Here is a 15,460-nt window from a genome sequence, read left to right on the forward strand (position 1 = left end):
TAGGGACAAAAAAATATAAATTAATCCTATCAAGTTTTGACTCTAGGTTCTGTGATCTTCTGTTTCTTAGTGGTCACAGAAATGAAGCAGAGTTCACCATGCTGTCAGCACAAAGCTGCCATTGGGGACACAGCTGTGAAACTGCAGGGAAGCCTCATTTGGCTTCCATTTGAAGCTTGGTTAGCTGGTTTCTCACACACACAGCTCTCATTTTCTACAGAATGCCCACTATGCTGAGAACAAATGAGGAATTCTGTCTCCTCACATAGCCACAGATTCCCAAAGCCTGGCTTGTAACAGAAGCACATTTACACAAGAAGTGCCATGTGTTGGGCACATCTGAAGAGCCCATAGCCCCATCCATTAAGATCCCCTGGTACAAGGCACAATTTTTATCATACAAGTGCCAAGTGGCTGTGGAACATCTACATGAACAGCACAGCTCCCTCCAGCCCTGCTGTGCTTCACAAGCTCAGGCATATTTAAGATCTGATGTTTTAAGAGGACTTGAATTAATAAGACAACTGTCTGTCCAGAGAGGTGTGAGAAAGAAAAGATACTGTAGTACATTTTGGCAGCAGCTCTGTGAGGTATTAGCACTTTAAATTTATGTTAAAGTCAATGGGAGCCGAGCATGCTCAACACTTGGCAAAAATTGATTATGTTTCTCTCTTGTGATAAGAGGGGAGAACAGAGACTGCTTATTAATGACTTTTATTACAGCAGGAGTCTGTAAGGTACTCATTGGCATGGGTTGCTGTGGGTGCACTGATTCCTGATCCTACATGAATGGCCTCCTCTCTCATTGTCACCTGGTCCCCCTCCCAGGCTTCTGGAAGACCTAAAATCCTTCTCCTCAGTGCCAATTAAAATCAAATTAACTGAGAACAGTTTCACCCCTGCTTTAAACATTTCACCTGAAGGCACTAGACCAGAAACAAACACTTTAGGGGTTTCCACAGAATAGCACTGTCATATACTGTCAGCATTGTTTTATACCACTTACACTTGCCAGAAAAGCTCTCCTCAAAGCCACTGTCTCTACCTTTCAACGTCCCCCTAAATCAGAGTTTATTCTGTCAAGTTCTTGCCCACATCTGTTCTCCTTTTACTAAATCAGTTTGTTTCAGAATTGAAAGCATGCATTCCTTGCTGTCTTCTAGTAGCTGCTGGTGCCTTGGATGCTGCTTCAGCCAGGACACAGTGAGAGCAGCACTTACTATGCTTCTGAATGCTCTCTTCCAGCTCAGAGACATAGGCATCCATGTACCTTCTGCTCAGCCTCTCTGTGGTGTTTGATGTTACATATCACCTCTATTCCTGCCTGCAATCAGTTAAACAACAGAGCAATAATCCTCAAAGAGAACAGAAATCAAGACCTTTTCTTTCCAAGTTTTTTCCTGCAGCATGCTTCAAGGCTTAGTCTATTCCTCTCCTTTCCCTTAACAACTTTCCTTTCTCTCGTTGTTTAACTGTTAAACTAAGTCAGTGGAAAAACAGATAAGCCAAATGAAGTTATCAGACTGAACTGCCTGCAGATGTTTGCATCCCAAGTGGAAAAACATTATTTGCAGTTTTCTCCACTCTTGTTCCAAATGCATGTTTGGATTGAGAGCAGCTGGCTGTACCCAGATTCTGACAAGATATGGCTGGAATAAGCACTTGAAAGAACTTGCACCCTCCTGAGCATACTACTGTAAGCATCACCTCTCAGATTTTGAAAATTGACATTTCTCCCAAACTCCTTTTATCTATCTGCAGATAGCTGGAAGAGTGTATCCCCCAGCCCACCAGAACTGGCCACTGTGATTCACACAACCTCCAGACCCTATGACTGCAGCTAACACCAAGGACTAAAGCCACATGACCAAAGAATGCTCCAACTTCCACTATAAGTGTCAGCCTGCCTGTTTGGCTCAACATGCTCCACTAAACTTCTCACACAAGGCTCTGCATGCTACACTTCCCCTTTACCGTTGGCATTCCATGATAGTTTTGGATAACATTAGTCACACTCTAGCCTGGATATTCCGAAATCACTGCAGGACCAAACGGAGCATCCAAAGTGTCCATCTTCCTACAATGCTCTCTTCAAAGTGAGTGATGGATGTGTTCACCATTTGCTGCAGGAGTTTGGATTCAGGTTATTCACTGGAGATGCTTTTGCAAAATGTAACTCACTGCCGCAACAAATGAAATGACGACATGCCTGACGATACAGAGTCAATGAATTCTTCCTCTGTTTATACACAGAAATATGAAGAGGTAATCAAAACACTGTGGAAGCTCATCACAACATTCTCCCTACAGGCTGAGGATCAGGGACACCAACTGAACTATTTTTAATTGTAAACAGTTTAGGAAGCACTCAGGTGTAGGTGCTTCAAGGTACTTAAGGAAGCTAAGCTTCTTTAGGAAAGGGAGTTTAAGTCATACCAAGGTGTATGCTAACGTAGCTCAAAACTCTTACCTCAGCCACTACACACCAGGAAAAGCCTGTCTCTAAATGCAGTATTTCATGTTCTGGCATATTATTAATGGGAAGAAAATATCCAAAACCCAGTTCTTCTACACTGGGCCCCAGATCCATACTGATGAGGAGTATACAGTGCCTAGATGAGCATGCATAACAATTTTTCCTCCTTGGGCTACTTTTTGGAATGATGAAATAATGAGTTTTAAAAACCTGTATTAGTCCTTATAGTTAAAAATGTCTTTGGTAAGACATTTCATACCTCAGCAATTTTCCAGTAGGCTTTCCACTGTAGATATTTAATCCTTCATAAATAATTGTTGAATGTGATTAAGAGATATTACAAGTATGTTACAAAATACTTGCATTTGTTTCCAGGGTTTTTTTTCCCCAGTGGCAGATAATATCTGCTTTACATGTGTTACACTGCTGATGTTGGTGAGGATCTGTTCTTGATGGCTGTGGAGCACTACACAACCCTACTGAACAACACTGTTGAGAACAGGGACAATACAAATATGCCTCTAAAAATGCTTCAAATGTTAAGTATCTTGCTAAGCCACTAAATGCTATACTGCTAACTATCAATTTCCAAATATATAATATCTTTCAAAAATATTTATAAATACACACTTAATTCAAGTAATGCTCAGTTTAGAGAGGTACAAGCTGGAAAGATACTGGGATAACACTGTAAGCATACACTGAAAAGCATACAATTTTGTTAACTTTCACTGGCATTATGCTCTCCTTCTGAAGCCTGTTGTTAGTGCTGACATCTGTGTAAGGACTATGCTTACTTATATTTCCAAGGCTTGTGTTCAAATGGTCTGCTCCTAGGAAGGCATGATGGGCATCTGCTCACTCAAGGGAGAAGCCCCTTGTCTGGGTGTCTGATCTTTTTCTTGCAGTATAATGCTGGTCCATTTTAAAGTATCAGAAGAGCTCTCCTGTGATGCAAGAGTAGAAAGCTGTGGCTGGAATGCAACAAACCCACAGCTATTTGATATAGATCACAATTAACATCACATAGATGATGCTTTATCAGAGATTTAATGTTCATTCATTGTAACCGCATTTTCAAATGTTTTAATCACCACTAAAGACCTTCCCAAATTAGATTGTGAAATCTTATCGCCAGTAAATCTCTAAGAACAGAGTCACTGAAATGAACAACCCATTCCTGGCACTCTTAGTCTCCACCAGAGCAAGAGTCTTCTTCCTAAGAACCCTTGTTTCTCACTACCCAATTTGTCAACTCCTGCTGTGATATATTCCAGGGTCCGAAGCTAAAAAAACCTTTGTTTACACATCTGAAACACAGAAAAGAACCAGAGAATGAAAGGCATCAAGATGCCCCTCATACAAACACAGGATGAGAATCTACACTAACAGGATAAATGATGAGACTCTTGGCAAATCTGGTAATAGGGAAGTTTCATTTTCACTTCCATTGCTGTAACTGAGTTACTGATTGAATTCCTTAAGAGAAGAGTAAGAAGTTGAGATCAAAATAGCATGCAGTGAAATAGGGGGATGGCAAATAATGTGAGATTTTGTATTTTATATAAGCATTGCCTCCAGCAGAGTGCTAAACCCCACTGAGCAAGCAAACTCATTGGCAAAACACATTACAAACTGTAAGGCCACTTAAACTATCCCTACTTTAAGCTACTATTTTTGTGTGTTAGATTGGTTGGTACATTGAACTACCAAGAACTGAGATTCAGCTCATCACTCCTTAATATAATAATAAGGGAAAAGTGAGGTTTGCTGATTGATGGCCTGGTTAAAAGAAATGCCAAAAATCTCACGCTGAGGAATATCAGGCCCTCATTATCTGGAGGAGGGAAAATGAAAACAAAAACTTCCTCTTCCCTCTCCTTACAATAACATTGATTCCTTTTTTCTACACTGTTGGACAAAGATATCCAACTGGAAAGCAGCAGTTCATTTTCAAACTGTATTTGATATTTTCTCATTGAATAGAATTTATATTAAGAGATAGTCAGGATTTCTTTTTCCTCTTGTACTAATTTTCTTTCAACTTTTATCTTCCAAGTGGCAGCAAGCAAGATAGAAGGTGACATGGTATTACCCTCTTTGTAGAAATAAATGGAGGAAATTATTTTTGATAACTTTATCAGCTGAGATTGGCACAAGGCCTTTAAGTGAGACTTTCTGCTTTGGATCTACTCATATTTGGACCTGTCATCATTCAGACATCTCACAACAAAGTATCTGGATGACATCCACAGAAGTACTGACAAAAATGGGGAAAACCAAACCAAACCAACCACACCAAAATGGCCTCAGAAGCAGACTGCCTGTTCCTGCAGCCAAGCACACTGCTAGTGCACGGCTCACACAAAGCACCTGCTCCCACAGCAACATCCAGACACACTCCTCAAAGTGAGTCAAAAGCACAGGCTGGCTCCATGAACCATGATTTAATTAATTATGAACCCTGAACTGTTTCAATATAGACTCAGAAACAAAGAAATAAGGCTTTTCTAAGCACTCTGGAGTCATTATTATTTGAAATACATGGGGTCAGTTCACCACAGGTCTTTATCTGCAGAGCTGTAGTGAAGTCAGCCAGAAGCAAGGCTTTGATTTTTATATCAGGTTTGGGGACATACGAATGAAAAAGACAAAAAGCTGTGATGAAATAATAACTCAGAAGATATTCCGATGACAAATGTGTTAAAGGCTTTTTTAAAAAGAATAGCAAAAAACTATCAGAAAAGTTGCATGCAGCAGACCTTTAAGATGCTGGTTTTGGAGGAAAAGATTTCAGAGGAAGCAAACAGGGATCTGCAAAGTCCTTAAAGGACCACATCTACCAAGATTTGTTTCTGGCACGTTCCTTTGGCATATTTACCTCACACTTCTCCACCACGGGCTGCTGGCCGCACTCGGAGCTGTTCCCCGCCACGATGCCAGCCCGCAGGCTCTCGCTGTCGCCCGTGCCCTCCTCCATGGAGTAGGTTTTGGAGTGGTTGGCGCGGTGGTGCGCGGGGCCCCGGGCCTGGGCCAGGCTGAGCTGCTTGCGCAGCGCGCGGTTCTCCTCCTCCACCTCCCGCACGCGCACCTCCAGGCTCTCGCGCTCCCGCTGGCTCGACGCCGTGTACCGAGGGCTGTGCGGCTGCGACTCCAGCGGGGACAGCGACACCGGCTTCCCATCTGCACCACAAGCAAACAGAGCACTTCTGTCAGAACACACCAGCTGCATCTTCCTTTAATGTTGGTGTTGCGAGGCAGAGATGCGCTTCACATACAGCCATGTTTTATGCAGGCTTGGCACTCCCAAGCCACGCTTAAGTGCACGGTAAACTTGAACAAATGCTGAATTCTACGAGCTACAGGTCCTACTAATTTTCAAACTACACCAAAAGACAAGCATGTGTTTCTTTGTTCTCATAGGGCTGCCTGCCAGTCTCTAGTCTGGGAAGACAGTCAAGAACATTAGGATTTAATTCAAAGGCAATTAATATACAGTTAAATATATTTTAGAAATGTATGCAAGATGAAATAATTTTGCTATTCCCACTTCCTCAACAGCCAAATGACAGCATTTTGGCGACCATTTTGTGCCAAACAGTAGCCCCAGCTGATTCACATGTGCGGAACAGATGGGTTTTATTCAGCAACATAGTATTATGTGCTTGCAGAAAAATAAGAGGTTCAGGGCAGAAATGTTCAATACACATGTGGGCCAAATTCTGGAAAGTATTCTGGCTTAAAAAGACTCTGTGGAATTTTCAAAAAAAGTAAAAAGGTTCAATTCAACATCTTCAAGTAAAGTGTCTCAAAAATGTTTAATGAAAATCAAATTGAAGCAAAGCAAAAGACAGTGAGAGTTATCCACAGTGTCATAATTAGCAAGAAATTCCTTTACAGTGATGATATGTGAGTATCTTATACTAAAATATTTCTCTGATGTAACTTTCTACTTGCATGTATTAAATCACAAAATTATAGAACTGTAAGGTTGAAAAAACCTCTAAGATCATTGAGTACAACTGTTAATCCAGCACCAACATGTTCACCATTAAACCACGTCCATACCCACATCCACGTTTTTTGAGCACTTCCAGGGATTGTACTTTGACCATTTGCCTGAACAGCCTATTCCAATCCCTGACCACCTTTGCCATTAGGTCATTTTTTCCTAATATTCAACAAAATCTCCTGTGGCACAACTTGAAGTCATTTCATCTCATCTTGTCACTTGTTGCCTGTAAGAAGAGGACAACCCTCACCTGGCTACACTCTCGTTTAAGGCAGTTTTAGAGAGCAATAAGGTCTCCCCTGAGCCTCCATTTCTCCAGGGTAAGCCCCTCCAGCTCCCTCAGTTTCTCCTCATGTAACTTGTGCTCCAGACCCTTCCCCAGCGCCACACAGCTCTTCTCTGGATATGTTCCAGCACCTCAATATCCAGAACTGAAAGCAGGATTCAAGGTGTGACCTCATCAGTGCCAAGTACAGGGACATGTTTCCTATGTAATGATTTTTAGCGCAGACAGTCCCATTGGTTTTATCAAACAAGTAATAGCCTGAGTGGTGTATAAAATGGAAACCATGCAGTTATTGTTTTGAAGTTCTCCCTAAAAAGTACATTTTTCACCTACCGACTCAAAACTATCTCCCTGCTATAAAGACCTGTTCATTGCTTGTTCTTTTTCATTGTTTCACATTAACATGAATGATGAGCTGTCCTCTAAACGGACTTCATGAAAAACACTGGTATGGAAATCAAATCCTCAATTCTAATTCACATTGTTGAGTTATACAGGTATACACACTTCCTGTATGTAAATCATTATCTTGATTTTTATCATAATTTGAATAGAATATCTTGCATTTCTTGTGGGCTATCTTCTACAAAAATATTGTAATTTATTAATTTATCATTAGCAAAGGTTATGGATAAATCTGAGACTGAAAAACATCTCAAGACAAATTCTGGAGTTTGGCCACTGACACTTTGAAACTTGAATGCTCCAGCAAACAGTTATTCAAAATTTAATAAGATATTTGAAAAGCCTGCAAACAATGGGTGCAGCAACAGAGAAATGTCAACATAAAGGACAAAGCCATGCTACAATCAGACACACAACAGAATACTGAGTTATCTTTCTCCAGCAAGCTTGGAGGGCCTGGAACTGAAGTTGTGTTATTTCTCAGCTGCTGATATCCAAGTTGAGGAAACTAAGACTCATTTGGTTGTGATTCTATTGCATCCCCATTACTGGACAGCAAGAGTGTATTGTGTAGACACTCTCAGATAAAAAGAAAAACAGCATCTTTTCTCACCCACAGAACAACCAACCTGTGTTATCATCAGATACACAATTACACTGCAAATCTAGCCAAGGACTTCACTAGCTATCTTAACTCCTCACTTGGTGACTATCCAGCCAACACAGATGTTACCTCATCACTTCCTGTCTTTATCGCTGAATTCTGCTAGCTTCAAATAATTACCAGAAAAGGTAGCAAGATATGGAACCTAATCTCAGAACAACATTCATCAAAATTTCAAAATATGGAAAAAAATTAAACATATCTTTACCTATCCTACAGAAATAAATCAATAGATCATAAACGCTGCTTTTCCAAAATTAAAACTTTTAAAGTTTTAGAAAAGGATACCATTTTGAACATCTGAACAATTGCAGATATACTGATTAGAGAAGTTCAACTGTTTCTACACAGTACTTAGAAGAAACAGCATAGTCTGAGAAAGGGACTGAAAGAAAATATCACCTCACTGCCTCAGACTGAAGTTGCAGCAGCTATAAGACCAGCCCAGTGTTTATGCAGCCTTGGCTTTAAATGCCAGTAACTCCACTACTGTTCTCTCAGTAGCAAATATTTCTGCTGGTATGTAAAAGGAGTAAGGAAATCCTCTCAGGAATTAAACAACTAGCTAGGCTCTTCATCTGAAATGTACAACTAGTTGAAATGCACTGATTTACTACAGAAATTATCTATGCTTTATTACAAGTTGCTAAGTCCAAGATATTTTCTGGAATGATCTCTTCAGAGTTCGTACATCTGGACAAGTCATGTTTTGTTACTAATACTGCTCAGGTGTATCATGTACTTGGTATATTTTCACATCCCAGCCCTCTGCTGCAAATGATAATGTGACAATTCCAGGACCCATGTGAAATAAAATTATAAAACCAAAAGTAAACAGTTTGATCTTAATACTCAGAAATAAAGTAATATTTTTAATAAATTCAGAGATTGCATAACTCATAATTATTGCACATCTGAGGCTGGCAAAGCTGGTGGCAAGATACTATTTGATTTAGTTCTGTGTGTTTCATCTCATCTCTGAAGATGGAGTAAGTGGATTAATGTTAGGGACCACTGACATTTGATTGGGTGTGTTGCTTGATAGAAGAGTTAAACTGATTGCACTGCACTTGAATTTTATAGTTTTTAGTAACTGGCAGAATGCTCTGAGCTGGTGTCTAGGCAATTTTTATCTAATCTAAATCAAAATAAAATAACATAACACATAACGAGGTCTGTGTGACTTTGGGTCCGAAGATGTCCCAGGGAGCACTACAAGGAACATTACTGTGCTCTGAAGCAAGTAGTGTACTTTTGAATGGTGTAATAAATAATAATAAAGCTATTATTTTTTATTATTCATTTGGGGTTATTACTCTATTTTTGAACTTTAGCAGTTTCAGTTTTCAACTTTTTTTTCTGTGTCAAGCCTTTTACTTCAGACTTATGCTAATGCAACTGTACCTACAAAGACCTGCAAAATTCCACTGTCCACAAAACAAAACCCAAACACAAAGCTGAATAATTATTTCATGGTTGACAGTAGTCGGTGACTTATTATCACATTAGGTCCAACAATTCAGAAAACTTGACAATATGTAAGTTATGAATTCTATGGATTATTGAATCTTTCTACATATATGAAATCACTTGAATTTAAGGTAACAGATTTCATTTAATACTAACTTAAGTAGAATGCCTAGGACACTGGACAAAATAAAGCAATCAGAAAGCAATCCAGCATAATTAATTTGAAAGGAGAAGGACTGAACCGGTGGCATTTTCTTTCTTACATACAGAACTTAAAGGATAGGCATTAAAGCTAAGTTCCTTGTTTTGTAGTTACCAGACTTGGGAGAGGTGATAGTCCTGAAAAGGCATTGGAAAGTTGCCGAGGAAAGAGGCACAGAGCAAAAAAGAACACTTATCCAAGGGTTAACTGGGTAAGAGAGAAAGAAGTCGATGTAGGAAAGTAAAATTTTCTCTGATTCAGAGAAGAAAAATGCAGAAGTAGGCATCCCAAATTTTCCAGACAACCCTGATCTGAACGAAAATCCTTACAATTGTGTTAGGAACGGAGGTCCATAAAATTATGGAGCATGTTTTCAGAGGATTTTTAAAAACTTTTTACATTTTGTTTGTTAGAAGGCACAAACTACTTGTGTTTTGGCATCTTCACAAGGTCTAGAGGTTTCTATATGTTTCAGCCATTACTCATCCCCTGCCTAATAGCATGCAATGCCTTTAAAACAAACTAATGGCAGTGAGCTCTAGGCTGCTCCTTAGGTAAGAGACACTGCCCAGAGACAGTGCTTCAGGCTGACTACAGATACAAGATATGCTTCCATTTCACATTTGTCAACATTTGAAAATTCACATTATCTCTGCCCACTCTGAAGACTAGCAGCATAAGAATTTTAACCAAAAGCCAGTATTTTGCAGAAAGAAATGGGACAGTAGGCAACCATGCTCATTACTCTCCCCCTGATAAGGGCTCAAAATCATTTCAAGTTCATTGCACAATTATTTTTTCCCACATTAAGACCATTGTGGAGAACTCCATGGACCCTAAGGGAAAAAAAAATAAGACTGCAGTCAGGCTACAGAGACATAAAAGCCTGGTGTAAGCAGATAAACTATCCTTTCTATTCTGGAGTTCTAGCTCAGGTTTAATCACCCAACACCTTAGTACTCCATGCACTGCTGCTCAGCTGGATGCTCTGGTAGGTCCTGGCTATCTGGGCAGCTATGAATGAAGTTCTTTCTGCTGACACTTTGGTACTTTAGATATGTGCCTCCATGAGTAGGTGCTAAGGCATCCCAAAGTGCCTATTCTCACACTTACCAATTTTTTTTCTCCAACAACTTTTTGTGAAACACTGCAGTGTGATCTCAGTTGGAAGCAGAAAACCTTGCCTGAACAACCATTTTAACAGGGAAACATAGTCCAAGCAATTTACTTCAGGTCTATAAGTACAGAACTTCTTCATCCTAACATGATATGAGCCAATTAAAAGCTCCTGCTTTTCACATATCAGAGGCAGAAACTTGTAACACTGGAAGATGTCACAGTAAGTGCACTGAAGGCTGATGTTCATTTGACAGAGACAGCACAAAAAGTAAACAACCAAGTCTTTTCATACAGTCCAAACAAGTTTCCTCAGCTCCAACAGAAGAACTTCTCCCCATCATTATTAAGTCCTTCTCAAGATTTGGCACGGACAACACATGTTAAGTTAGCTGTTATTAGTTAGGAGAGGCTGTTTGCACTGGAGATTGCCAATCAACCATCAGGCTTGGACTCAGTCAATACTAATAGCACTTAAGAACTTCAGCAATTCTTTAAGTATTAAATTTGTGTTCAATTCCACTGCTGCTAAGGGTACTTAAGAGCACATTGACATGGTTTATTGAACCCAAACCTGAACCATTCAATTCCATTGAAGGTCAGCCTTACGTAAAGAACCACGTTATTGCCTGCTATTCATATACAGGGAAATGACTTTCTCAGTGTCCTTTCCTTAAACAAAATAGCCCTCTACAAGAAGTGGATTCAGAAATTAAACATATCATGACAAAAAAGCCTTCACCCACAGAACATCCGACTTGCCAAGTGCATTGACTTTGCTTGGCCAGTTTTGGCAGCAGAGGGGCTCCAGGGGCAGCCTCTGTGTGAAGCCCCTGGAAGCTTTCCCCATGTCCTAGAGAGCCAATGCTGGATGGCTCCAACATAAACCTGCTGCTGGCCAAGGCTGAGCCCATCACAAAGAGTGGTTGCCTAAGGGGTGACCACAAAGAAGGGGTAAGAAGTTACTACACAGAAGCAATTGTAGCCAGAGAGGAGTGAGAATACAGGTCAGGAACAACTTTGCAGGTACCAAGGTCAGTGCAGAAGGGAGGTGCTCCAGATACAGAGCTAAATTTCCCTGCAGCTGTGGGAAGACCGTGGTGAGGCATATGTGTCACTGCAGTCCATGGAGGTCCACCTGGAGGTCCACAGGTCCATGTGGAGGACCATATGCCAGAGCAAGTGGATGCCCAAGGGAGGCTGTAACCCTGTGGGGAAGCCCACCCTGGAGCACGCTTGCTGGTGAGATTTGTGACCCGTGTCGGGGTGTCACCCTGGAGCAGTGTGTTCCTGAAGGACTGTATCCCATGGGGGAGACCCATGCTGCAGCAATTTATGAACAACTGCAGCCTATGGGAAGGACTCTCTTGGAAGAACTTTGTGGAGGGCTATCTCCCATGGGAGGGACTCCACATTGAAGTAGGGGAAGAGTGTGAAGAGCAAGGAGATCACATGTGATGAACTGACCACAACCCCCATCCCCTGTTTTCCTGCACCATTACAAGGAAAAAGGGAGAGAAAATCAGGAGTAAATTTAATTTGGGCAGTAGGTGGAAAATAAAGTGGGCTTTTTAGATTGAGTTTTATTTCTCATTATCCTACTCTCATTTGATTGGTAATAAAATTAATTTTCCTGAGTTGAGTTCTGTTTTGCCTGTGACAGTAATTGGTGACTGAGCTCTTTCTGTTCTTGTCTTGACCCATGAGCTCTTCACTATATTTTCTCTCCCCGTGAAGCTGAAGAGGGAAAATGATAGTGCAGCTTTGGTGGGTACTTGGTGTCCAGCCAGGGTCAAGCATCCACTGAAGTCAAACATTTACAAGTTTGGAAATGTGACAATGATGGTCTCCTGTTCAATCTTTGCTGTCATTCCCTTGTGTTTGCTGACAGGATCCTGCATGATCACCACTTTATTTCCAAAGAATATCAGCATCACTGTGTGCAGAGGATGGATGGTGATCACAGCTATTTAGCAGGTTGTTTCCGCACATCATTCTGTTTGTGACCACGCATACCTATCCTGTTACGAAAAAAAGACTTATTTATTCCCTCACTGGCCTATGATGTTCATTACTATCCATCTTAACACAGCACAGGGATCAGTGATGTCTTTTTAAAAGTTTTTTAAAGGAAAGGTGGTACTGTCAGTCCCTCTTTACAGTCAAGCAAGAAGTTGTGGAGCCCTTAACACTCACAAAAAATACCATTTTCGGATGCACAGCTGAGATGGGTCTGATACAGTTTTTCAACAAATAATCACCTTTTCTGCACTCCAGTTTTTCAGAGGACAGTGCATATGCAACAGTTATAAGCTTAAAATTTCTGTAATGCAGGAGTCTGCAAGTTGGAAATCCAGGAAATGTGGGGAAAAGTACTTAGCAGCTGCTTGCAATATCACTGTTTTATGAACACCATGTAATGAACTCAGTGGTAGAGACAGAAACAATTCCTCAGGGCAAATTTGACTTCATAAATTACAAAGTTGTCCCCTGCCTTGTTCATGACACGACTGCCAGTCTCTTAAATTAACTAAATGGAGGGGTTCAAGAACCACTTTCTCTGCATTGCTGCATTTGCCCTGCATGCAAAATGGGGAAGGGGTTGTGTTTCAGAAAGGCTTTGCAGTTGTACCGTCAATGATGGCATCGTGCTGCAGAACTGCAGAGAGCTGTTTATGTGCTGGCTGAGCAAATGCAATTCTGATTGGGATTCTCTAATAGGGATGGTAAAGAGTAAAAGATATCAGGTAAAGAAAAAGCATGAAGCAACAGAATGCAGGAAGAAATAGGGAAAGAAGATCTAAACATAAACATCCCTCTTGGAAACAGATGTGACTTTTTAAAAATAGTTTGTTTTTGCAAAAGAAATATAGGCTCATTAGCTAGTTATGAATGTTGGCTTATTAGCATATTCAAAACAAGGACCCATAAGTCTTAAAATATTTGCTCATTTCCTTGTCTAGAATAAAGTAACTTTTTTTTTGTTTGTTCTTCTCATTCTTTCTTTCCCTGTTTTGCATTGCCTTGGCAATATATATGCCTCTTCAAGAAAAAGACTAAAAATAACATTTCTCTCCTTTCCACTGGCAGCAGAGATGTAAGAAAATAATATCTTATCAGAGTGAGCACTGAGGGAAAATAAGATTTTATCAGGGACTTGGCTTGACAAAGATAACATGTTATCAAGAGGGGAACTTGGCAAAGATAACACATTATCAATATCAGGAGTAAAGCCTGGGGAAAATAACGTCTTAATACCTATTAGATTCTAAATAAGCCATCTGTGCTCTTGACAAATTGTTATTTTCTCCAAGTCCCATTCCTGTAAAGATGTTGATTTTTTTGGCAAACCACTTCTTTAGCAGTTGGGAAGCGGGGGAGAAAGAGCAGAAAAGGAAGCTCCATCTCCCCAAAGGTAGAGGGGTAGTCTCTTTCTGCTCAAAAAGCTTTGCAGGCAGGTCAAGACTGCCAATGTGACAGCCAGAGAGACTCACATGTGTGGACCCTGAAGGCATATTGCAGGGAAATCCCCTACAACAACACTCAGCAAGCACACTGCAGAGCACCTTGCGACAGGAGGAGAGGGTCAATGCCCCTTCTGTCCCCTGACCACGCTACCAGGCCCTGAGGTGTTGCCTGCAAGGTTTTTGGCAAACATACTTCTCTACAGAAGCAGTGACCAGCTACCCCTTAGCAGTGACTTTTGTCATAAACAACCTCATCACAATTAGCAGTATACGCATGGGGTACAAATAAACGAGGTCTTTTAGGTCAGTTACAGACATAAATCCCTGTTCAGTTAGAGGTGACCATTCCCACGGCTTAAGCTGACCAGAGGGTCACACAGAGCTTCTCACCTCCTGCAGTGCAACACATCCAACTCAGCTTTAGCTGGTCTGAGCCAGCCCAATTGCCTCTGCCCTGAAGCATTCCCCTCTACCACCTCCACAACAACCACTGCCTGGTGGATGTCTGTGCCCTGAAGCTGAAACCTTCTGCAACTCAATTATAAATCTTTAGAGTTTCAATCTGGATGAATTTAAATAAATTGTGGCACCTCCTGGAAAATGAGAAATCCAATTCATAGTAGGATGGACTACTAAACGCCTTAAATGGCAGAATGTGGGTGAATGCCACTGGTTATTCATAGGAATGGGCAAGCAGGGAATAATTAGAAGGGAAGCTGTGGAGGGCCTGTAGGAGTGTGATGTGAATAATAAAGCACACTTAGGAAAAGGCATATGAATGATATCTGCAGGGTAAGTATTTGTAGCCAGCTGAATTTCCCTGGTGTACAGCACAAGTGGGAGAGAAAACAATGGGATTCGTTAATCTGAAAATTTCCCATGGAGAAGCAGCATCTCTTTTTGCATTAACCATTTGGATTTCTTACCCCCAGGTATTCCCTGTTCAGGTGTGAGCTTTGTGTTAAGTTGACTACTGACCCTGATATAGCAGAATGCATAATCAGCAGCAGGCAGCCATTACAGCTCTCTGAGGTAAAGCATGTGCCCAAATGTGTCACTGCAGCTGTACACACTACTGTGACTATCATTCATGGCATGGGATGTAAAAGACTGGAGCTATTCTATGTTGGCTCCTGCTCAGTAATGAACTGTGGATGAGATAGGAAGGGGAAAAGCCTAAAATGCATCATTTTAGAGTGGTTTTTAAGAGGACAGAAAGTACAAGAAATAAGTACATGTAAGCTTAGAAAACATATATATATATCTATGTTTCTACAATTGCCACAGTAACCACAAGCTAGAGACAAGCATGTTCAATGCAAGCCTAGTAGCAGTTAATTCCAATTCTGTTGCTGGTGATTA

The 15,460-nt window shown here is 40.8% G+C and overlaps 1 protein-coding gene across 3 annotated transcripts in view; it reads right to left on the minus strand.

Moving 5' to 3' along the window:
- Positions 1–15,460, minus strand: part of LARGE1 (LARGE xylosyl- and glucuronyltransferase 1) — a 266,843-nt gene that overhangs the window by 131,729 nt on the left and 119,654 nt on the right. For all 3 annotated transcript variants that reach the window (XR_004081817.1, XM_005421801.2, XM_031057702.1), the window contains one exon: positions 5,358–5,659. Coding sequence is in view for 2 of the 3 variants with exons in the window: in XM_005421801.2 (XP_005421858.1) it covers positions 5,358–5,659 (302 nt within the window). In the remaining variant the exon portion in view is untranslated. The remainder of the gene's footprint in view (positions 1–5,357; positions 5,660–15,460) is intronic.

The sequence above is a fragment of the Geospiza fortis genome, unplaced genomic scaffold, assembly GCF_000277835.1.
Source record: "Geospiza fortis unplaced genomic scaffold, GeoFor_1.0 scaffold173, whole genome shotgun sequence".
NCBI lineage: Eukaryota > Metazoa > Chordata > Aves > Passeriformes > Thraupidae > Geospiza > Geospiza fortis.